The sequence below is a fragment of the Ochotona princeps genome, chromosome 30, assembly GCF_030435755.1.
Source record: "Ochotona princeps isolate mOchPri1 chromosome 30, mOchPri1.hap1, whole genome shotgun sequence".
NCBI lineage: Eukaryota > Metazoa > Chordata > Mammalia > Lagomorpha > Ochotonidae > Ochotona > Ochotona princeps.
Window position 1 is genome coordinate 3,644,845 of NC_080861.1, and position 23,952 is coordinate 3,668,796.

General features: G+C 48.3%; 1 protein-coding gene across 2 annotated transcripts in view; it reads right to left on the reverse strand.

Annotated features, from left to right (window-relative positions):
• The window catches only part of EPHB1 (EPH receptor B1), a 357,658-nt gene that overhangs the window by 68,330 nt on the left and 265,376 nt on the right, over positions 1 to 23,952 (reverse strand). For both annotated transcript variants that reach the window (XM_004588331.3, XM_058657114.1), the window contains exons 6-7: positions 10,592 to 10,716; positions 2,933 to 3,095 (exon numbers count right to left, since the gene is read on the reverse strand). In XM_004588331.3, coding sequence (XP_004588388.1) covers positions 2,933 to 3,095; positions 10,592 to 10,716 — 288 coding nt within the window. The remainder of the gene's footprint in view (positions 1 to 2,932; positions 3,096 to 10,591; positions 10,717 to 23,952) is intronic.

Sequence of the window (23,952 nt, forward strand, 5' to 3'; positions counted from 1 at the left end):
TCTCATCTGTGTGAGCTACCTGCCCCAGTTAGTCATCGCTATTGCTAAAGGTATTGTGATGCTTATTCTTTCACTGGGTTTAAAGGACCAGTAGCTGATGTTCAAGACTCAGGAATATGAAGATCAAGCTACTGAAATTCTAGTATAATCAGGGTCACCAGATAATAAATAAAATCTAAGACCGACAACTAAACTCCTGATTTTAAAAAAATGAATAATGTTTTCAGTTTAAGTCTACAACAAATGCTGCTTGTGGTGAATGACACCAGAGTGTTATTTGTTGCTTATTTGAAATTCAAACTAAACTGCTCACCCTGCTGGCAAGCCTAAAGGTTCCCTATGCCAGCGTCAGAATGACCAGAGCTGGAAGCCAAGCCTGGCTCCTCTCTGGCCACTTCTCGGATGGCCCAGTCAGAATCTCCAGGTAAGGAACACGGTCTGTGTGTGTCACACTCAGGCGAGTCCTTCTGTTCCAAGTCCTTGAGACTCATCTCTTAAGTACTTGAGTGGAGATATGACGAAAGGCCAGGGTGTTGGCCTTGAGCCCTCACCCTCTGGAGAAATCTATGTCAAGACCAAGCGCAGAGCTTCCAGTGCCCTTGGTGCACTGTTTAAAGAAATTGATTTGGTAAAAACAAAATTTGAAGAGCCATGGTGAGGCTTAGCAACTCTTCACAGATCTCGGTACAGTCGTCTAATGGCTAAATCTTGCCTTGCATCCGTCAGGATCCCATGTGGGTGCCAGTTCATAACCTAATTGCTCTACTTCCCATCCAGCTCCCTGCTTATGGCCTAGGAAAGCAGCAGAGGATGGCCCAAAGCCTTGGGACCCTGCACCTGTGAGGGAGACCTGGAAGGAGCTCCTGGCTCCTTGATTCAGATCAGCTCAGCTCAGGCTGTTGCAGTCACTTGGGAAGTGAGCCAGTGGATGGAAGATCCTTCTCTCTGTATATCTGCCTTTCCAATAATAAAATTTTAAAAATCTTAAAAAAAAGCAATATCTTCACAAATTAAAAGCCTCATAAAGCAACTTCGTAAAGCCTGAATGCTCAGAAGAATACATTGGACAGCTCAAGCAAAGTCGCTGGGAGTAGCCACATGGAAGTCATTCAACTAAAGTGTGGCCATTATCCTAGATGGGGTCCCACACGTTCTCCCCAGCCCAACAATTCTATGGCTGGTCAACTTTTGGGTTCACCTCGGCCCTGCAGACGGCTCGACAGCTGTGATGAGTATAACCAGTACTGAAGGAGGAACCAGAGTCACTAAGATGAATCCTCCCAAATTTGGCCACGTACCAGAACTCTCTTACTCCTAGCATCTCTTGGGTCTGCAAAACTTAACTGCCAAATGTAAAAGGAATAGGCTTCCTGGGAGGAATTTGTTACTTCTTGATTTGTCTAGCAGAACTGCCAAGAGACCAGTGCTCAGAGCACTTTGAGTTTTGGGCTTTTAATCCTGTGTACCTCCTGATGCCAAAGTGCCTATAAATCTTGCTGGTAAGTGAGGTGCCGAGCAGGTGACAGAGTCCATAGGAACATGCAGACAGCTCGCCTGCTGGCAGCATCGTTCATCTCAGTGAGCTGGCTCACCTTCTTACCCCGTTTTCCCATCCTCAGAACTTGGGAGAAAATTCAGCTAAAATAAATACAAAATGGGGTACAAACCCCTGTGCTACAGGGCCCCCAACAGTTCATATGAAGACTGAATTACCTCCTGGGGGCACTTGCCCTTCAGCCCCAGGGCAGGGTCCTCCCACTGGGATGCCTGCCAAAGTTGATTTCCTTTTTCCCCAGAAAATTCATGTTCTTATTTGTATAAGAAACCATCTGATATTTAAATATTTCCAATTAATCTAACTGCTTAACAATCCAATGCAAGTCAATATGAAATGTCCCAGGGTATTGAGCATGCGGTCTAAGAATGCTAGCCTAAAATAACATTCTATGTAAAGTCCAACTAGTTCTTAACTTAACTTCATAAAGGAATAATGAAAAGTGTGCAGTTTGGGAGATTTGGAATAGACTAGCATGTGAACAACTATTAGGGAACAGCTCAGGAAAGAGATTGTGCCAGGGGTCTTAAAAGTCTCACGGAAAATACATGTTGTGAAAAAATCACACATGAACTTAAAACCATTCAAAATAAACTTATTCTTTAATCCGATTTCCCATGAACTTTTTTTGAAATACCCTCCTATGGGGTGGGTGGGCAGACAGATAAATAAATACATTAACTGTGGTCAAAGGTATGAAGGGCAAGATATGGGAAAGAAAAATAGGATGCAGCCAAGCAGACCCACTCACAATACAAAAGCTTAACTATGGGAAATGAGGTTTTCAAAACTAATGTGGGAAACTGTTCTCAGAGGATCATGGAGAGAGAGACCTAACAGGGAGCTACTGAAGCTCCAAGGTAGAAGCAGCTTCGGCGACAGGGACAGTGTAGCTGCTTCCTCTGGGGTCACACATGAAGCTTCCCCGGGGATTCAGAGATCTTGGATTCAGGAAACTGTCACACCCCAGATGTTGTCTATCCCCATCCTTCCCGGAGACTCCAGCTCATACAGTCAGGCTGCAAGCTCAGCCCCACTCCCCAGATCCAGTAAAGGGAAGCCAGCTGAGGGGGAAGCGCCACAGGTGCATGCCTTGATGCCAGATGGCACCATGGGATGTGGGTGGCTCTCTGTGCAAGTCATCAGTGGTACACAGGTCCCTCCAAGGCAAACCCAGCTGCACATGGGGAGAGAAGCCCTGCCTGGGAATGAGCATGCTCTAAGGCCCTAGAGGAAGCAAACCTTACTGAGGACATGAACCTGAAGCCAGCCAGAAGTTGACATTGTGGCTGCAAATGCAGCTTCTTTGGGGCTGCCTCTCCTGCTCTGACTCAGCAGCTTGCCCTGAACCCATCCCTCGCCCCACCCCCACCTTACCATCCGTCAGAGTCTGGAAACACATCTTGCCACTGAACTTGCCATAGCCAGCCACAGTGCGGGCGCGCACCTGGACCACGTACACCATGCCCGGCCGCAGACCATCAATCCGTGCTGTGTTGGTCTGGCTCCTGGCCATGGAGGAGTTGAACTCATTGTGTTCCTGAAAGAGAGCAAGGGGTAGGGAATCACCAGCTGGCTCCCGGAGGCTGCACCTCTAGCCAGCTCCTCCCTGGAGCACTCAGGCCCCTGTTGATTTCTTGCCCCCTCCAAGCCTGCTAGAAGTTGTCACCAGTCCAGGCCCTCCCTCTGACTGCAGACAGTCTGGCCTGGGCCACAGGGTGGACTGAGGGAGTGTCTGAGTACTGAGGACCTGCCAAGGGGGCCCATAGTCATTTCTACCCATGCGCCTTTCCCCAGGAGTCAGAGGCCAAGTCACACAGCACATTCAGCTATGCACACTCCTACCAAGTCTCCGACCTCGGCAGAAGGCAGCAAACACCATCCATACCCTCCCTGACTGCCTTTCTTTGTCTTGCTGAGTTGTCCTCTCTAGGGACCCTTCCATAGTCTCCCTGGCCAACCCCAACCTCCGCAGTGGCTGTTTGCCCTCTCTCCTTAAGCCCCTATGAGTGTAGTGTGTCCACCTTGCTGAAGAGGTTGAAACCATTCTGGACTGTCTCCCACACCGCATTCTGCCTTCACCTTGGCCTGTGTCTGCCACTTCCAAATCCCACCATGAGGGAAGCCCATGCCCCTTCCTCTGTGTCCACAGTCTCTACACCTACCCAGAGGTCAGCTTGCCTGTTTGGTCTGTCACTCTCTCCAGCACCTTCTGCCCTGTGCCCGAGAGTCCTATTACCTGCATACCTGTCTTCTTAGGGGTGTCTTCCATCCTGGCTCTTCTGCCCACTGTGGGTGCCACTACAGGGCTGCTGCCTGAATAAGGCATCGGTGCCTGGACTTGTGAAGCCTCCCCTTTCTAATGCTCTTAACTCTGTCTTCCCTGTTGCCCCTTGACAGACTGTGGTCCTAAACTATAAATGTATGAAGACTGAACTCCTGTGCCTGGGCTCCTACATGCATAATGATGTCACTTCCAATCTCTCACATCCCCCTAAAACTACATCTGATGCCCCTGCAGGACTACATCCTGGTCACCAAGCCTTTGTTTGGGTCACATATATAGTGCAAGATCCATCACCCTGGCTCTCCTTTACTGTCTGCACTTGGCAGTATCCTCTCTGGTCAAACTTCCCTCACCACTCCACACGATATACACTTCCACTGCTGGCATCCAGTTCGTATCTCATCCTTAACACCTTAGACCTCAGCCTTGATCTCCAATTAGCTCCACTTCAGCAGATCTCTCTACTGCAGAGATCTAAGCTATCTCCCAGTGTGCAGGAACCAAAGTTTAGAGGCTGAGCTTGCTTTTGTCTGCACCACGAATCCTACAGCAAAACAGACACCTTACTGCAAAGGAGGAGCTTGGGTTATTGGAAGGAAAAACCTCAAATACCCTGTGCAGCCCTGAGTTACTATGGTGAGTTCTAGGCATCACGGCTCAACAGGGGACGTGGGCAAGGACAAAAGAAGACAGCATAATGAAAATAAATCCCCACTGCCTTGAAATCTGGAAAAGCCTATTTGATAAGAGGCAAACGGAACCTGGGAGGTGTGTCCATCCTCCCTTATTTGCCTGCCAGACCAAGTAGTTACACGTGAGTCACACTAGCATGTCTGGGTGCTGGCTATTTGAGTATAAGCTTATCGCCTCTCTCCCCTGGGGATGCAACATCTTGTAGGGTAAACTAGAAAATCAACAGAAGATGACAGCAGTGCTGGCTGAATGACTTGGCAGAGGACAGCTCAGTGGTCTCTGAGGCACAGCAGGCAATCACTGGGCCCAGACTTGAGAGGAGAGCTATGGGAGAGTTTCAGGGAAAGGAGGGGATTAGCCAAGCCCTGGAAGATGAAAGAAGTGAACTGCTTGGGTGCACGTGGAGAGGGAGAGCAGAATGAAACACAAAAGCAAGACCCGGAGGAGGTCAGGAACCTGCCTGTAATTGAAATACTTGGAATGTGGGTGACATGCGGATGGCACTGAATATTTCTGAAGTGGATTGAGGGACCAGCTCAGACAGACAGTGCCAAGGTAGAAAGAGGCGAGGGCCAAGTTCACAGAAAGGACAGCCATGGTCCCTGGAGAAACTGCCCACCCATCCTTTGATCTATTTCAGTGCAAAGGGAAGCCACCCGCATCTTCAGCTCTCTCTGTGCCTACCCCCAACCCTACCCGCCCCAGGCTCAATCAGGGATTCATCAGAAATAAAAAGCTGTCCACTAGAGAAAGGGCATCATCTAGGATATCAGCCATTAATATTCTGACACCATGAAGATCTGAAACTATGCAAATCACCACATCACTTTACAAATACAAATAAAATGCTATGGCTGCAACATCCAGATAGTAGCCTGAACTCGGCTTCATTAGAGTCTGATGGAATCCTGTTCAGCTTGAAATGAGTGAAGCAATAACTGGGTTTTAACGGGGGGGAAAAATGTTTTGACATATTGGCATTTGGATTGCGAGGACCAAACATGAACCCATAATCACTTCATAGCCCCCATATTCTTGAAGAAGTTCAGTGATTAAAATGAGTCTTCATTCTTATTCCCCACACAGTCATTAATCAATTCCAGGCAAATGAAGGCGAGTGATGAGCAGGGCTGCTGATGACTGATTCTCTAAGTGTCTGGGAGACAGAGACTGCAGCTGTTGCGAGCAGAGAGCGTGCCTCCCTCACTTCTGCATCCCCAGCACCCCAGTGCACAGTGTGGCGCATGCATCGCCCAGGCGCTCAGCAGCACGATGCCAAGCGAATGAATACACAGCACGCTGTAGGCCAGTTACTTGAATCAATCGATTGAGCACAAGATATTGCCAAGGTCTGGAAGAATTTCTATGAGAACGTGATCCTAAAAAACAAAGGGTAGAAATTCCCAAGACCTCCCTCCAACCCGTCCTAGCCGAGACAGTTAGTAGGAAAGCAGTGAGCCCCATCCCAGTGCTTAATCATCATGACAGCCAAGTGTAGCTGTAGATGCTCCTCCCACGGTTTGCCTAAAAGCGCTGACACCAGGAGTGAAAAGTGCTACAAGACAGTAAACAAGTGGGAATGATGAATGGAGGCGGATTGAAGTGAGGAAAGAGAGGAGCACGCAAGGCTCTGGGAGTGTCTTCGGCTGCGGGACACCTGAGCTCTCTATCAGTGAGGTGTTGGAGGAGGTGAGGGCCTCACTGATTCTGTTCATGGAGCTGCCAGTGAAACATGCCCCGCCCACACACGGAGAGGGCACAGCGTGTGCAGTCCTGTGCCTGGGCCAGAGACCAGGCTCCCCAGGAAGTCAGCCACGCCCATCCACCTACACATGGTCTATCGCTGTTTTATCACAGAGACATTTGGGTCCTGCAAGTCTACTGGTCCTTTACAGAAAACACTGGCTGTCTCCTGCTTGGGGTGAAAGTGCTGGGACATTCCTAGTGGAGAGGTCATGGCACAGGATGGGGGTTGAAGAGTTTTGCTTCCTTGTGAGGAATTCAGGACATTCATGGAGATAAGTTGTATCTGTACTCACACCTTCTAAAGATCAGAACTCCAGGGCCGTGTAGATGCAGTCTGCAGAAGCCTTCTGGTTGCAAGTATTTGGAGTTAATATTAACATACAGCTTCCTACTTCCAGATTCCACACCAGTACCGAGACCCTGAGCCTCACTGGTGATTGTACCCACTCCCAATGGTGCCCTGCAGTTTCTTCTAGTAAAAATATCATAATAAAATACCCAGAGTTCTGATTCTTTGACCTGTGTAGTCATGGGTAAGTCCTTTAACCTTTCTGTGACTTAGTTCTGTCATCTATAAATTGGTTATATCTGGTTTACAAGGATTTTTTCCACATTTAGGGACAGAGCCAATAAATCCGTATCTATCTGGCACCTAATAGGCACTCCATCTATGACTTATTAGCTTTAGGGCTATTATTACAAAATGCCTCTTCATAGGCTAACATCTTCAGTCATGTTGGAAATGAACAAGCCTATGTAATAGATTGATCAAGCATTTTATAAGGAAAGGAAAGTTCCATGGTAACATGCCAGATGACAACCAAGGCTATGGCAAAGAATCCTCCATGTGCCCAAGGAAAGCATTTTCTCCTCTGGGAGTGGGGAAGATAATATGCTCTACTGAGGTACAGCAGCTGCCTCAGGCATTGAGCTGCTATGTCTACATACTTGCTGATAATTGGTGTAAGTGATCAAGTAGACGGCCTGCAATGGGAGAAGACACGCTTCCCTCATAGCGTAAGAAGTTGAGATTCGGTGTAGTCCTTCAAGGGAGGAGGTTGATACGTCAAGCCAAAGGCTTGAAGGAACCTGAGCTAGGGTGGGGAATCAGGATTCAAGCTTACCACCATGAGCCCTTGGCTGCAGTCCCAGGCCTGTCACAGAGCCACTTCCCCATCCCAGCTGCCCATCAGAAGCGATGCCTCTGGGCAAATACAGACAAGAGCAGGAGGAGGTGCCAGTGTCCACCACATCCTGACCCCCTCCCACACAGCAACCTGCTGCAGGTCAGTGGGGGTTGGGGGGCAGACTTACTTCCCAGTTGTGAGACTGTAGCAAGTTTCAATGACACTAATATCTACCACATCAGAATGTGTAGGAGAAAGTAGATGTGGTTTATAAAGCCCCTGGCACCCATTGGATGCAGATAAAGTGTTATTGCTTTTCTGAGATGAACTGCTGTTTTCACAGGGCTGCCAATTCATTTGGTGGGAAGGGGAGCTGGTAGGCCCTGCCTCTGACGTCACACCCTCTGCTAGCTTCACAATTGATGGAACAATTGCGTCAAGTGTGCTGATGAAATGAGACCGTGTGGCCAACTGGTCCAAGCAAACTTGTCCAAACACTTGGAAAGTCAAAATTTACTTTATTAATCAATACAACATTTAGCACATAAGGGCCCCGGATTCAAAGTGAGTTAGATAGGACAGATGCTTATGAATGTAGCTGTCTTAAATTACCCCAATTTGCTGAATTATCTGAATCAATTGTCTGTAAAAGCCCATCCAACACCGCAGAATCTACCACCATGCACGCAAGTTGGGCTGTAATGGTGGCTGAAGGGCATGCCTCCACACAGACTAGATTGGTTTTCTGTCTGGACCTCCACTTTCAGGGAGGCAAATTGCTACCATTTTACAAATGTGAAACCGGTGACCTTGAGTGGGCGAGTAATTCAACTATGGCTGCAGGACAATGAGATGCAGACGGCCGCAGAAACTAGACTCTGCTTTCCAGTAAAACCACACTGCAGGATCCAACTCAGCCTCCACCATGCAGGGCTGTCGGTCTCCATCCTTGAACTCTTCTTCTTTCTTCTTCTTCTTCTTCTTTATTGGTTATCCATTAACTTATCCAAGTGCAAGGCTTTCCTGCCATCTGCCTAGAGGAATATGTTCTCTTGTAACACAATTGTGCACACTGGGGTGCCTATTCCACATGCTTCACAGGTATTTTGGACAGAGCAGAACTTCTGTTTTCCTTTCCACATATAGTGGACTCACTGTGACCCCACATGGCTTGCACAAAACCTCCCATACTCCGAAGCCAACTTGTGGGAAATCTTGCTGGCTTAGCTTTTAGTTTAAATACCTGGAGATTTAGTAGGTTTCATCCAACATCCCTCTGTTTCTAGTCCTGTGAAAGACGCCATCACCCTTAGAAGATGACCCTACCAGGCCTGTTTTCAATGGAGCAGCCCAAACAGCCCTTTTAAAATGCAAGTCATATCTTATCCATTCTGCTCCTAAATCTGCCCTGTACCTTACCTGCCTACTGGCCCGCTGCTTGCTCGCTCCGTCATGCTGTTCTCTGGCTCCTGGAGTTACCACACAGCATCTTGCCTTTGGACCTTGCTCAGGTTCTCGCCCCTTCTGCCTGCAGGTGACTGCCTTGTCTCAAGGTCTTCACTCAGATCTCATCTGCTTCTCCATTTACTTTACTGTTTCATTCCGCAGCCCACTTCTCTCCCAGATCCCAGTACTGTTCTCTCTTGTTCTTGATGCTGCCATTTCCTGCCATTCTGTATAGCTTCCCATCGTATTTCGCTCATTGCTTCTTGCTTGTCTCCCTGGGCAGTCATCATTGTTGGATCACTTACATATCTAAGGATAGCACTGACAATAGGAACTGTGAAACAATAATCACTCAATAAACACTCGCTGAGCAAACACACCTGAACAAATCTGATATTTTAACAAATACATGGACCAGGAGTCAGGGCTGTGGGGCAGCATGTTTACCCCCGTCTGTGATGTCAGCATCGCAAACCAGAGCACAAGTCCAAGTCACATCTGCTCCACTTCGGATCCAACTCCCTAACAATGCACCTAGGAAGGCAGTGGAAGATGGCCCGTGCACTTGGAACCCTGCTACCCACGGGGCAGACTCAGAGTTCCTGGCTCCTGGCTTTGGTCTGGCCAAGTTCTGATGATTTTACTCTCTCTCTCCCTCTCCCTCTCTCCCTCCCTCTCTCTCTCTCTCTCTCTCTGACTCTGCCTTTGCTTTTTTTTTTTAAAGATTTATTTATTTCCACCACAAAGTCAGATATACAGAGAGGAGGAGAGAGAGAGAGAGAGGAAGACCTTCCGTTCGATGATTCACTCTCCAAGTGACCGCAACGGCCAGTGCTGTACCGATCCGGAGCCAGGAGCCAGGAACCTCTTCTAGATCTCCCACTCGGGTGCAGGGTCCCAAAGCTTTGGGCCGTCCTCGACTGCTTTCCCAGGCCACAAGCAGGGAGCTGGATGGGAAGTAGAGCTGCCGGGATTAGAACCAGTGCCCATATGGGATCCTGGCGCGTTCAAGGTGAGAACTTTAGCAGCTAGGCCACGCCGCAGGGCCCTGCCTTTGCTTTTTTCAACTTCTAGCAAGTAACAGCAGAGTTACTGTAAAAAGCCCTGCATTTGCAGGAACAGATGCAGTTCACCACGGCAGGCGGGAGGCAGATGGGCCAGGGATCAACTCCACAGGGCACCACTTCCCTCTTCTTGGCAGTGCAGGCCCTGCTGCAGCCCCCCAGCAGCCGCTGCTAAGGAACAGCCAAAGAAGATAATACATAAATTTCTATCTCCATTAACTCTGAGCTCATCCTTTTAATCATCTGTTTACACAGTTAATCTCCATGAATCTATTATTTCAGTGGTACATGTGTATAATTTTCAAATAAGCAAATCTATACAGAGAAAACATGATCAGAACCCTTCGAGGATCTCTGCTGTAGAAGTCCATGGACCTCTCTGAAGGCTTGAGGGACCACAGCGATTTTGCAGCAACTGCAGAAGTTCAGCAAACACTGGACTGGAAGAACAGAACTTGTGCCTGGCCTGGCACAGGGGGCTATCCAGGGAGCCAGCTCTGGCCTGGGAGTCTGGGCTTTGGAATTCTTGCCTGAGGAGGACCCAGACCATTCCCCAGCCAGCCTCTGACATCCATCACCAACCTCCCTTGTCCTCAGAACTCCCACCATACCCACCTTGTTGTGCCCTCAACTGGCCCTGGGCTTTACAAGGCTGCAGAGAGACGTGGCTCACCTTCTCATAGTACCGGATCTCGTAGTCTAGGATGATGCCATTGGGCTGTTCTGGCTGTGGCCACGACAGGGTGATACTCCTCATGGTGGCACTGACTTGGTGCATGATGGGGACGGTGGAGGGGGCTGTGGAGACAGGAAGACACAAACAGCTGAACAGACACTCTGATATAGGACCAATACCAGCTAGATCCACAGGAATTCCTGGGATGTTTTGCAGAATAAATGGAGTTGGAATAATGTGGGTGGCCAGTGGCTGGAAGGCACATAGCATTTTCCTGAGCAGCAAGGAGAAAGGCTTGACCCCGAAAGAGCGGGTTGGAGGAGTCAGAGGGAAAGAAAGAAGGTAAGGGGGAACTGGAGAACGTGTTTGAGCAAAAAGCATTGAAAGAACCGCCATTTTGCAGCAACAGACTGAGCTATTGCTGAGAAGAGAAACCGAGGGCAGGAGACAACAGTGAGAGAATAGAATTGGCCAGTGCAGAATTACTGTGCAATGGAAACAAATGCTCTACGAACATCTGGTTCCAATAGCGCATGGAGGATTTTACTGTGCATCCAAAGGAGAAAAGGCAACATCTTTTAAGTCATAAACACAGATCCACAACAGAGATGCTGTCAGAATTTCCTAAATGGGGATGTTGGCAGGAGGGAGTTCATGAAAACACATGAAGCAGGATTGCACAGTACACGCTTGTGAACAGGATAGCAATGCCCCAATCTGCAAAGCAGATTCAGAAATATCTGCTTGGACATAATACCTCAGTCTTGATTCAACAGTTTTTACTTGGAGGGAGAAACATGAAAGCCATCTGGAAATAATCAGTGAAGGCTACCATTCCAGAAGAGGCAGCTGGTGGGTGGACTAGTGGGTGGACCTTCCCTCCACACTCTACTTAGGGCCCAGGGCTCTGTCCTGTGATTTCTGCAGCCACCAAGGTCATTCTGTCACTTGAATTCTTCTTCGCAGGAGGTTTCCCTGGGGACTGTGGCCAAGCAACACCTACCAGCCTTAACTTAGCACATCTGCCTCCAAAACCTGGAATACCAGGGCACAGTTACTGGGTCTCAGGAGGGCTGCTGCCTTTGCCACCATTTGTTGGACTCTCCATGAACACCTGCTATTACAGTCCCTGTGCTGGGGGGACGTGGAGGCACACAGTGTATGTGTCCTGGAGATGCTCTCTTAGTACCAGGGAGACCTGAAGAGTGAGAAGTGTCGCCATGAAGTCTTAGAATCCAAGTGCCCTGGGGGCTTTGAAGTTGGGTTTATGAGTTCCTATTAGAGAGCTTATGCTAGCTGCCTCCTCCTGGGAGCATCACGGATTTAGGGTTCCAGTTGCTGAGCCCTGAAATCCATTGTTCATACACAGGCCTGCCTCCCACAGGCTGTTCCCAGGCAATGACAAGAAGTAGCATAGGCCCACTCCTGCAAGATACAGGACTTTACTCACAGGCAGCTTCTGCCCCAAAGCTCCCTGCGCGCCTTCACAACGCTTGTGATGGCACGCCAGGCCAAGGCTCTTCCCATCCAGTCCTCTCCTTCCTAGGGGTCAGCGCTTCCTTAGGGTCTCATTGCTCTCCCAGGCTCCTCTGGCTCTCCTCTCTCTCTCTGTGTTATGCATCTATTAATGTGACCACTTGCCTTTGGATCAAAAGCATGTCCCTGGTGTTCAATCCTGAATTCGCAGTCAAATATAACCTTTAAATTTCCCCATGGTGTTTCCTCGCACCTTTTGTCTATAGAGTTGGATTTTGGCTTTGACTCTGAAAATTTACATGTACTTTTTACCCTTCTGGCAATAAATTAGGCTTATTAATCTAGTAAATTGAAATAAATACTGATCTTAATTCAGCCATCAAATGCATTTTGTCTTTCTTCTCACTTAATATGATGGTCCAGATTAATAAATTAACTAAACAAATATTGACTGAATATCTGCTGTGTGCCAATCTTCATCCTGGGTTCCAGAGATACCAGAATGAACAAACAAAATATAATGCCCTGTATAGCTTACTTTCTAGTGGAGGGATTCAGAGACTGGGTGTAATAACTCTATCACAGGGCATGATAAAAATATCACGAACAATGGGGAAAAAATGAAACAAGGGAAAGAAGATATGGCAAGGCATAGAGTGGGAGGTATGTGTTCAGCCTGGGTCCTGCGGAAACAGGTGTAGGAGCGTGGGGTTGAAGGAGGAGAGGGAAGGAGCTATGAGATTGGAGAAGAGCACTTGAGAGGGAACAACCAGAGCAAAATGTCTGGCCGGGGGTGTTAGAGAATCAGAAAAAGTCCAGCAGACAGGAAGCTGCAGAAGGCAGGTCCTGAGGGACACCCCAAGGACTTTGGACTGCTAATCTGTGAGCTGCGGCCACAGGAGAGTCATCAACACGGCAGTGTCACCCCACAGAGCCAACTGCCTAAGTTGACGTATGTAACTATTATAGCTGGTTACAACCGTATTGCCCAGATTTGTTAGTAGCTAGAATAAAAGGGCCCTGTGAACGCATAGGCCTGTCTCATGGTAAGACTGCTGCAATAATAGAGCTGCCCAGCTATGGCTACATGGACCAGGCTGTGAGCAGTGGACATGACCGATCCTTATTACATATAGACTCAGGTTCCAGGGTGTCTGAACTGTACCACTGAAGAGCAGGACTGCCTTTACTGAGACCAGTGAGGACATCAGTGGAAGTCCAGGAAGAAAAGACCAGGTGCTGTTAGGTGTGAGATGTGCACCTGGTCCCAGGGCTGATGCTGAGTGCACAGATGGATGCATATGGTCTTTCTTTGCCTCCTCATTTCCAGTGTTGACAGGGATCCCCAAGAGAATGAGCAGATAAAACAGATACTCTAAAGTTCCAGAGATGACGAACAAACAGCAAATAAGCCTGAGAAAGAAAGATCCTTGGGGTAGAGTGATGGGAGTAAAAATGTCTAAAAGCCAAGGGGAAGAAAGTGCTCCCAGGATGAAAGAATATGTTGCATGCTGATGCAGTCTCCATGGTTCACATTATGGATGACACACACTCATTTTCTGAAGACCTTGTATTGGAGAGGATGCGGGCAGATCAGAGAAGTTGTGGTGAGCCAGCTTGATGGGCCTGGATCCCAATGGATGCACCAAGGTGGAGGTGAACAAGCGCCCCCGAGCATTCTGCTTTCCCCGCCTCACACTGTGCACCTTAGGCCACCCTTACAATCCAGTAGAAAGAAGCACAGTCTATTCCTTGGTAGCCATGGAGGGAGGTGCAGGTCAGCCTTGCAGGCCCCTTCCACCCTGCCAGCCCAAGTAACATACAGGAACATTGCGGATGGATCAGCCCAGCAAGCTCAATGTTTTGGCTGCTCTTCTTGTCCTTAACACCCAGAAAACCATCATTCACAATTCTACATTGTGGGAGCCGTGCTCTAATCCCTGGGAACAAAAGGACCAAAAAGGCAGTCACAGAGCAGGGTGACCAAGAACCTTTCAGCGGCTAGAACCCATTGAGAGAATCTCGCTGTTCCTCCCAAGGATGAGGAATACCCCCTGCAGCTGCCAGCAGCCCACGGCCATAGCCAGGAAAAACCACCAGAGGGCATCAGCCATCCTGCCCGCTTGCCTCAGATTCATGGCCATAACCCAACGGTCACAGGTCCTGTGGGAGATTCTGTGTCCTCCTGGAGGTCACCCCCAATGTCTTACATTTTAATTGCAATGGGATTGAGTACACAGGAGACAGCCAAGAAGCACTTTTCCCCATCCCCGGAAAATCAGGGGCAGCTCATGTGTGGTGCTCTGCCATTAGCAGTCACTATAGAGATAAATTTGGTTTTCCCTTCTCCAAGGGCAAATGCCAACACTAAATCTGGTGTTTTACGTGCACTGAAACCTTCAGACACAAGGGAAAATAATAAATATAACTCAGGTGCTCACTCAAACACCAAGTTTCTCTTGAAAAACCAAAGTAGCTTCAAGAGGGATGGGGAGATTGATTCTGAGAGAAAGCCCCCCTGACCCTTAGAAGCACTGATTTGAAGTCGGTGCTAGGAGTCGACTTCTCTCCATAATTCTAAGCTGAAAGAAGAGTTTCACTGAACACGTGAAAGAGTCTCTCTTTGGCAAGTGCACTCAAAGCCTTCGACTAAATTAAACATTCTATTGAGAGAAGGAAAGGAAAGGAAAATAAAGAGTTCACACGATGATTCAAATTCCGTAAGGAAACAAATGCAGGCCCCACTTTACAAAAGAAGAAATGATTAATGTGGGGACTATCAGGAAGATAAGTGTTGAAGGTGCAGTACGATGTGCTCGGCCTGAAAAGGAGCAGCTGATACATCCAGACCATCGAAAGTGTACTATCCCAACCCAACAGGAATTGAAAGAGGCATGCAGACAGCAAAGTGTCCTGTTAGGCACCAAGGAAAAATCAGCTAGGCTTCAACTGGAATCAGAGCCAAGTGTGTCCCATGAGACAGTCTACAGCCAACACAACAGTCTGTTGAAATATCTTGAAAGCACAATTCTGTTTTGTTGGTAAATGGCCTGTGGTGCGGTGGATTAAGCCATCATCTGCAATACCAGCATCCCACATGGACACCAGTTTGAGTCGTGGGCGCTCCACATCCAATCCTGCTTCCTACTAATGAGCCCAAGGAAAGCAGCAGGCCCTTCCATTTAAGTGATGTTTTAGACCCTTGTTCTCAACTTGACCCAGCACCAGCTATTGCAGACATTGGAATGGTGAATTTGTGGAAAATTTTTCTCTCTCTCTCCTCTGTTTCTCTCCTTCTGCAACTCTGTCTTTCACACAGAAATGGAGAGAAAGCAAAGGCAGCCCGAGTGTGCCTTTTGTCTCTGCTCTGCCAACAAAGACCCAGGGGAGCACTTAACTCCCAAACTGCTTTTGCAGCCAGCCGATCTGAGATAGTATATCACACGTGGCAGAAGAAGTGCACGGAATGTTCTTGCCCAGGCTGACAAACGAGATGTGGATAAATTGCAGGGTCAAGGTGGCCCCAGCTGCAACTTGTGAAGCCAGAGATGACAGGGACAGGTATTGGTCCAAACTGCCTGCTGGCCTCTGGCCACTGTCACTGGCTTCCACAGACCACTCACCAGCAACACATTGGCAGGAAAAACTCATAAGCAGGCAGTGGGACCCACAGTCTCATGAAACTGGTGGGGTTGGGACAGCGGTATGAATCTGTCTCAAAAACAACTAACTCAGAATCTGAATTCTAGAGTCCTACCATGCAGAAGCCACAGCCCAAGTTCACCTAGATTGTATGTTTCATGTCTTTGCCCCTGCTTGACCATGTCATTGGGTTCCCAACTCAGTGTGTTGAACAAGAACATTTTCCTCTGTAACTGTTCAGCATCTCTGATTGCTAAACCTGAGAAGCAGTTAGTGGATTTCTAGGCCAATTATTAAATTCCAATGCATTATCTTGGCTTATTAGGAATTACTTCATAATCTCTTAATAGATTTTCGGGTCAAAATAATTCTTTCAACAATTCTACCCAGCATCTATTTTGAGATCTGATACGTACGTTGGCTGTGTTAAAATTATCTTGAGTTGTCAAGAGTATTTGTGAGTAGTTTCAAAGATAAATAGCATCATGCCACACTCATTCAAAACTACCTATTGGAGTCAAATGTTTGAAGAGGTCATAAAGATATGGAAATTGGATTTCAGAGTTGGGCAAATTTTACAGAAAAGGGAAAACAGTGCTGCCTCTGTGAGCTGAAAACTTCTGGGGCCACCCTCATTCTAAGCCCACCTCCTACCCACTTCCGGGAGCTGTAGGTGACCAGCGAGTTTCCTCTCCTTTCATTCTGGCAAAAGCTTTAACAAGTCTCTTGGAGCATATGTGGTTTCTCCAGTGAGAAGGACATTCTTGCCTTGGACTTCCAAGGAAATCTATAAAAAGAACAGCCTACCTGCCTGCTCACAGGAATCCATGGCGGGCTAGGACAAATGCAGCAGCTTTTCCTGGCCCTTCCGGAGCATGGAGCTGGAACACTCAGCGTGACCTCCCCTCCCTCTCCCCGAATGATGCACTGCACCTGCCTCAACAGTGCGCACCAGGTTTAGTAGCCATGTTCGCCACTACACACTATCTTTGCTTGTTTTTTTGTTTGTTTGTTTGTTTGTGGTGCTTATCAGTGGGTGAACATTTGGGCATTCTCCACATTTTACTAATAATGCTTCTAGGGGTGCTTCTACCCAAATTTCTGTGTGGACACATGTTTGCATTTCTGTTGGGGATGTACCAGGACTGGAATTGCTACAGTCTACTAACCTTTTCTATTCTGTTTAGAATAGCATTTCTCAACCAAATCATCCTTGGATCAGCCAATGACCATAGCCATGCAATAGCCATGGAAAGAAACAGCTGACACAAGGAATAACAAAGACCCCACACCCCCAGCCTAGGACAGCAGGACTGAATAGAACTGAAGGCTAACTTCAGGGATCCAAAGATGCTGCTGAGAGAGGTGGGTCCCTACTTAGCCCCACCCTCTGCTTATTATGTGATCTTGGTTAAAATTAACCCACAGATTTAGCATCATTGTGTTTCAAATTCTTCCACTGAAAGAATCTTACCAGAGTAAGAATCCTAGATCATGAGCTTCCCCAGTGTTCTTTGGATGCTTCCCACGTGGTCCACTACTCCTTCCAAGTGGCATCTACCTGCCAGGCCAGGAAGTTGGCCACCTCCTCACATATGCAGATCAACTCTCTGGACACAGCATCCCAAGGTGAAAGGGAAAAACGCAGTGCGGTGACAGCCTTGGATACTAGTTTGATACACATCTTGAAGGGGATAAGGAAGTATGTTGACCAAGCCCAGGTGGAGGAGATGGATAAAATGGGCTTAGAGGAGAGGAAAGTTGACAAGCAGTTCCCTAAAACAGGTAAAAGTGACAATGTTTCCCTGTGCATCTGAAGGGAAACCACCTAGAAAGTAAGTGATGAGCAGCACCTTGCCCCGAGGAGAAAACAAAGGGACGCCTGGGACGGTATGAGCCACATCGCACTCATCCGATGAGGTGGCCCTGCTCTGGGAGCTGCCGACACCCCCAGGTCTCTATCACCACCTTCCCACAGATCTTGTTGCCTCTGTCCTCTTATCCCTATGTGCCATGTGGGGACTCGATGCCCTAGGAACCAACTTGCCAGGTGTTCACTTCTGCTCCCCACCTCTGGAATCAACTTCCCATTGTGGCAGCACATAATAGAAGTTCAACAAAAGTTTGCTCCTCCTGGAATGGCTGCAGGGTCTTCCCTGAAGACCACAGAAGTAGAAGGGACCCGGAAATCACTGAGTTCTATTAAACATAGCTATGTGGCCCTCAAAGGAGAACAGGGTGGGAGAGGGAGACGGGGCTGTATGATCCTGCAGCCTGCCCCTCGGGAGTGGTGTGGGAACACGGGCATTGCACAACACACTGATGACAGCGGGGAGTCAGGCTCCAGCCCTACCTACCCTGAGTTTTTTTTTTTAAAAGTGCTGTGGAATCCTTCCTGCAGACAGAAGCTTCCCTGAGACATAAAGGAAGACACAGAGATTCAGAGCTACGCTGTGGGGACCAGAAGTGGGCACCATAATGCCCTTGAATTAGTCCCTTCCCTGTCTTCCTCAGTCTACTTTCTAAAAAATTGGCCAAGAGTTTCCAAAACTTCTGCGTAATCTCCTGAAGTTCCCTCAAGCACTTGGGGAAGTGAGAAGTCCCTAGAAGGCAACCAGGAGATAGGGTGGAGGAGTGGTGGGCTGGTTCTATGTTCTTCTGTAAAAACACAGCCAGAGACAGCCCACAATGTTTGCACTTAAATGTCAGCCTGAGATGCCAGGCTTGTGGGGACCAGCACCACAGGAGAGTGTACTGCACCCAACTCCCACCTCCTCAACAGGACTGCCTCTTGTTCTGAGGCAACTGTCTTGAGAAAGCCCAGCCTCCACGACCAGGTTCTCACTGTGTTGATGAAAACCAACTTCCTGGCACAAATACGCCTGAACTGCACATCGGGAAGCCTGACTCATTCCATATCTCCGGTGCAGTAACACTTCTGGTCAAAGTAGATTAAACAAATAAGCAATGAATCTGGAGACTGAATCTGAAGACAGTAACAGCATACTTTTTCTTTCTGTTTCCCCCGTAGTGAATGCTGGCATCTGGTTGCCTTTCATGTTGGGCTTCCTCTTGAGATGGACTGGCATACTCCTCCCTGCCCTGCAATAACCTGGGGATAGAGAACCTCCTTGGGTGTGCCACACGTCCATGCTCTTGAGGAACACAGGCAGAGGCTGGGAGTGGGGCCCCATGAGCTGTGTATGGGACAGAAAGTAAGGGCTTCAGGCTTGGGGCTCAGGTCCATTGCTTCATTGTTTGGTTGTAAGCCCAAGAGGGGACTGCTTGGGAGGGTGGGTTTGCAGCAGGCACCCTGGAATTGTCCAGGGTAGGGTGGGGTAAGCAGGGATTTTTTTTTCACTGTGGGAGAGTCCCCCACCTGACCCTGCTAGTTCTCAGGATGTGTTCCCAGATCAGCATCACCTGAGAGCTGGTAAGAAATGCAGAGTCCTGGGCCCTCTATAGACTTGCTGCATTGTCACCTCTGGCTGAAAACCTAGCAAGCTTCATGGTACTAAGTGTGACTCCTGGGTATGGTCAGGTCAGAGAGTTCCTTGTCCAGAAATCCCCAAGTCAGGCTTCGACCTTTGAGAGAACATCTGGTGTTGTTTTCTATCAACTCATACAATGAGTTGGAGCGTGCTGGGAGGGCCAGACCAAGGAAGGACCTCCTGAAGTCCTCAGCAGGCTGGGGCAGAGGCGGGCACAGCCAGACTCCTTTCCCGTGGGCCAGGGCAGACCCCCTTCCCCTCTCACCCACCCTCCTGCACTTGGCCATGGGCCTTAGGACAAGCCCCGCTTCTGGGGTTCCTTAGGCCCTCAACAGATGAGGTGTCCCTGCCAAACACTCCCACCTGGGGAGTAAGGAGCGGTAGAGAGCCTTGTAGCAGGAGCAGAGACCACTCTATCTCCTGGGGGCACCACAGCCTGGCAGTTCCATCAATCCCAAAGAGCTCTCAAATCTTTCCTGAGATCCTACATTTCCCTGGTGCATTCCATCTCCCAACCCCTGCCATGGCACTGCCAAACCACTTCCATTCTCTTCAAGCCTACATTCTCAGTCTCCCATCACCACACTCAGCAAGCCATCTTATCTCCCACCACACAGAGCAAAGGAATCATGAATAACACTTTCATGTGGGTACCCAGAATCTCCACCAATTACAAACCCACAGAGCTGACCCCACCTTCCCTTGGTGCTGCTTGGGCTCCTTGGAGGATGTCTCCTGGGTAATTACAAACCATTCTCTTGTTCTCTGGCTCTGGTTTCTTTGTTCTCAGGGTCAGACGCCTGCAACACCTCCTCAAGGCAGGTTGCTCATTAAGCCAAACTGCCAGTCTCCACCCAGAGGACCTGCAGCCCTTCAAGAACATAGAACACAGTTTCTGATGTGTCCATGTTCAAGGTAACCTGTCAGCGCCCTTCCCCATTCATTAGCTGTGGCACCGAAGCCCCAAGCCTTAGTACTGCCTTGTCTGAGCCTCAGCCCCACCGCCTCCCTCACACACAAAGCTGTCTGCCTTGTCTTTTCCTTCCCTCTGTCCCTTCCACTCACCCCTACCCAGCCACCTACCAGCAACCAGGCACAGGAGGTCCTTGCCACACCTCTGGCTCCATCCAGCCCCTTTCCTGCCAAATTTCCCACACCACAAACAAGTCCCTTCCTGCAAAACAAATGCTAGCTTCTAGAAGGTGGTGGCATTAGCAGACTGGATATGCATGAAAGCCATCCAGGACCCAACCTTATAACAGGGGACAGTGCCAAAGTGCAGGGTTACAGGAGTGAGACAAGGAGTGAGATACAACTGGGCTCTTGTTGTCTTGGTCTCTTTTCAGCAGAAAAAGCACTTACCCTTGTCTTTGTGTCCCTGAAGAGACTTTATAAAGAAAAGGAAGAAGCGGCAGGCTTTAAATCATCCTTCGGTCCGACCCTAAGCAAACCTGGACCCCTGCGCCCAGGGGGTTGGCAGAGGGTCTCCCTCACAACGGGGGGTGTTTGTGGTCTGGCACTGCCTTTATTTACTGGAACATTTAATGTGTCTTTTTCCCATATCATTCACATCCGCTCACAGAAGACGTTAATTTTCTGAAATTAAACACTTAGCTTGATTACTGTTTTGTTAATTGCTATATTCAAAAACCCCTGGTGCTCCTGCCTGTTTAACATGGATGGTGCTGTGAAAATGATAGGCACGGAGCTGCCTCACAGGTGGACGGACAACAGTGCTGAGCATGGACCCGACTACTTCCAATCATGCTGGCTGAAGCTGGCACGTGCTGGCACACGGCAGACAGTGGAGGGGAATGGAGAGTGGTCGTAGGGAGGCCTGGCTGAGCAGTCAGTCACACAGCGGAATGACTCCGTGCCATGTCACATGGGACAGCATATCCAGTATATAGCAAAGGAGACACCATAGAGTTCAGGTCATACCATGTCTTGATGACTGAAATTAGTTTAAGGAAGATGGGGGCAAGAATTCAGGCATTTATTTAAAAATTTTTCATTGTTTCAAGGCTATTCATTGAGTGTTTTCTTTTGATGGTTCAGGTTGTCTAGCAAGACCAAGAAGACAAAATAGCCAGTAAGACAAATGCAGGGTATGCTCTCCTGGAAGTTGATAGCCAGCTCATGGAGCTGACTTGCCATGGAGTAAACAGACACCCTGGACACTTCTTGCCTACCACCCTCTTTACATAGGTGAGCACCAACAATCTCATAATCCAACGAATGTTCCCTTTGTAATCAAAGCTGTTAGCCTACCAGTATCTGTGTACTAGACGTACTAGCTGGGGCATGAAGAGTTCTCCACAGGTCCACACGCTAAGTCTCATCTCCAAAGGTTTATGCGTATGGTGCTACGAAGGTAGAGACCCAGCAGATTGTGCTGGCTGGGAGGTGACTGGGCTGGTGTCAGTGCTTGGGTGGAGCTCCCATGATGGCATCCAGGTGGCTTTATAAGAGGCCATGCAGACACAATCAGAGGGGTGTGCTCCCTGTTGCCCTATCATTCTCTGTACCTCCTCAGGACTCTCCCAACAAGAACCCCACATCAGAGGCCAAGACCACAGGGATTACCCCGTCTTGGACTATGAACCTCCAAACCAGAAGACAAAATAACCCCCATTGCCTGAGAGCTAGACTGGTGTAAGGGTAGTTGGAAATTTCATTATGGTAGTGAAAGACTCACTACTACCACCTCACTTGGGCTTTCCGCAGGGTAAGGCCCCACACGCCACAAACTGCAAACCTCGTGTTCTTGAGACAGAGTCAGTTGAGAAACACGTCCCGAAGAACCTGTGAGGCTCTGCAGCCACCCCAGCAGTGACAGTGGGTGGATGACTTTCCACTATTCCCAAGCCATTTGCATCACTAGCCACCATTCAGCACCCGCTTCAGGGAGAGTCTCCATGCCCAACCACTGTGTGACCAGCAGGGGATACCCATTCATGAGAAGGCTGATTGATCAATCAATATCCAATACAATGGCTAATCTAACACACTTCCTATAGAGCCACGACCACCACAAATGAAATGCTCTCCAGGATCTGCAGGCAGTTCATCCTAACTTAGAATGTGGGGATTCACATCATTGCATGGACCGGTACCCAGAGCCACAGGGAGGGGTGCGGAGTCCTCAAGTCCCTTCTCAGTTCAGTTGCTCCTTTACTCTGTGGCTGTTCTGACCCTCTATCTCAGCGAGTGAGTGGACCAGGATGGGAGCTCCAAATGGCACAGATGAGTGTGTGTGTGTGTGTGCACTGTTTACTGCTGTGTGTCTGATGCCTGGTGCAGTGTACAGCATACACAGGCCTTGACAAATGTTTGTTGAGTAAGTGAATGAATGGAAGCACCTATGAGATAAGTATCATCGAGTCAGCTCTTGGGAAGTAGTCACAACAAACGTGCCTTTGATTTCAAACACACATCCCATGTGTGCAAACCCTTCAGCAGCCATTCGGCCTACCCATCCATCCACCCACCCTTTGGAGAGTGATTGAACTCCTCTGTAGTGTTGTGAGTGGGAACTTCAGCCACACCCACAGGCAACACAGGGGAGGAAGATGTCGCATCCCCTGGGTACTCAGGGAGAGATTTAACAATACCACCTGTGATCACCAGGCCCCAGTCAAACGTTTACACATTGATGCTCATCTTTGGGTACTAATGGCATATGGCAAAAAGGTTCAAGGCACTCCTTGCCTGGTGAAATGTGTCCCCTCTCCTTTTCAGGTGAGACCATCAGAAGGCAGCTCACCCACCATGTCGGGCAGGATCCCAGAGTGATGATGAGTGGAAGCCAGGACTCTGGTCACAGCAATGCCACTTGTAGCACATGGCACTTTATAAATGGCCAGGGTCTTTGTTAAACTGCTGGAATTTCCTTCTCAGTGCTAGACCTTAGCGAACAAAAAAACCAATCTTTCTAGGATTAACAGTGAAAAGACACCAGTGAAAGGAACTATGAGATTGAATTAAAAACAGTAAAAATTTCATTTACTTAATCTTTTGTAACTTGTCTTTATTCGCGTCAATGAAAGTTTCCCAGGCTTTTTAAAGTTCTGACTAAATTTCTTCTCAGTTTTGGAGCAAATTTTGTGTGTTAATTTCCAATACGATCAGCCCTTACAAATGAACTGGCTTCAGCATATGGATCTTAACACTCTGTATTTTTACAGGCAGCAGTGTAATATTGTTTTAATATTTAATTTTGAGATTTACATAATATCTTTCCTCCAAAGAGCTCAATATATTGCAATATCGTAAAATTCCTTTTCATATTCAAAGATTATTCTTTATGCATGCAAATACTATATTTAACCAAGGAATAATGCAAATGAAGCTATGAATTCAGAGGAATTGATGGGCTAGGTAATTCTTTTGTGGAAAAAGTAGTGTGCCTGAGTGACGTTAATTGTCTAAGAACTTCAAAAATGCCCTAAAAATGGACAAACTATAGAGGCTTACAACTGTTAATGGTCGTGCAGGGATTTTTTAAACAAACAGAGTAACGGGTTACATGATGAACGGTGTTCCAGGTGCAGTTGGCACAGCAAGCGACACATGAACTGTGTGCAGTGTAGATGTCAGTTATAAATCAGGCTGGCGGGAGCATGCCAGTGTGGGAAAGAATCACTGCTCCAAACACATGGCAGGGAAACACAGAGGGCTTCCTGGAGCAACAGGATTGTCCCATGCCAGGTGTGCGGGTTCTGGGCTCCAGTCCCACACATTAGCTCA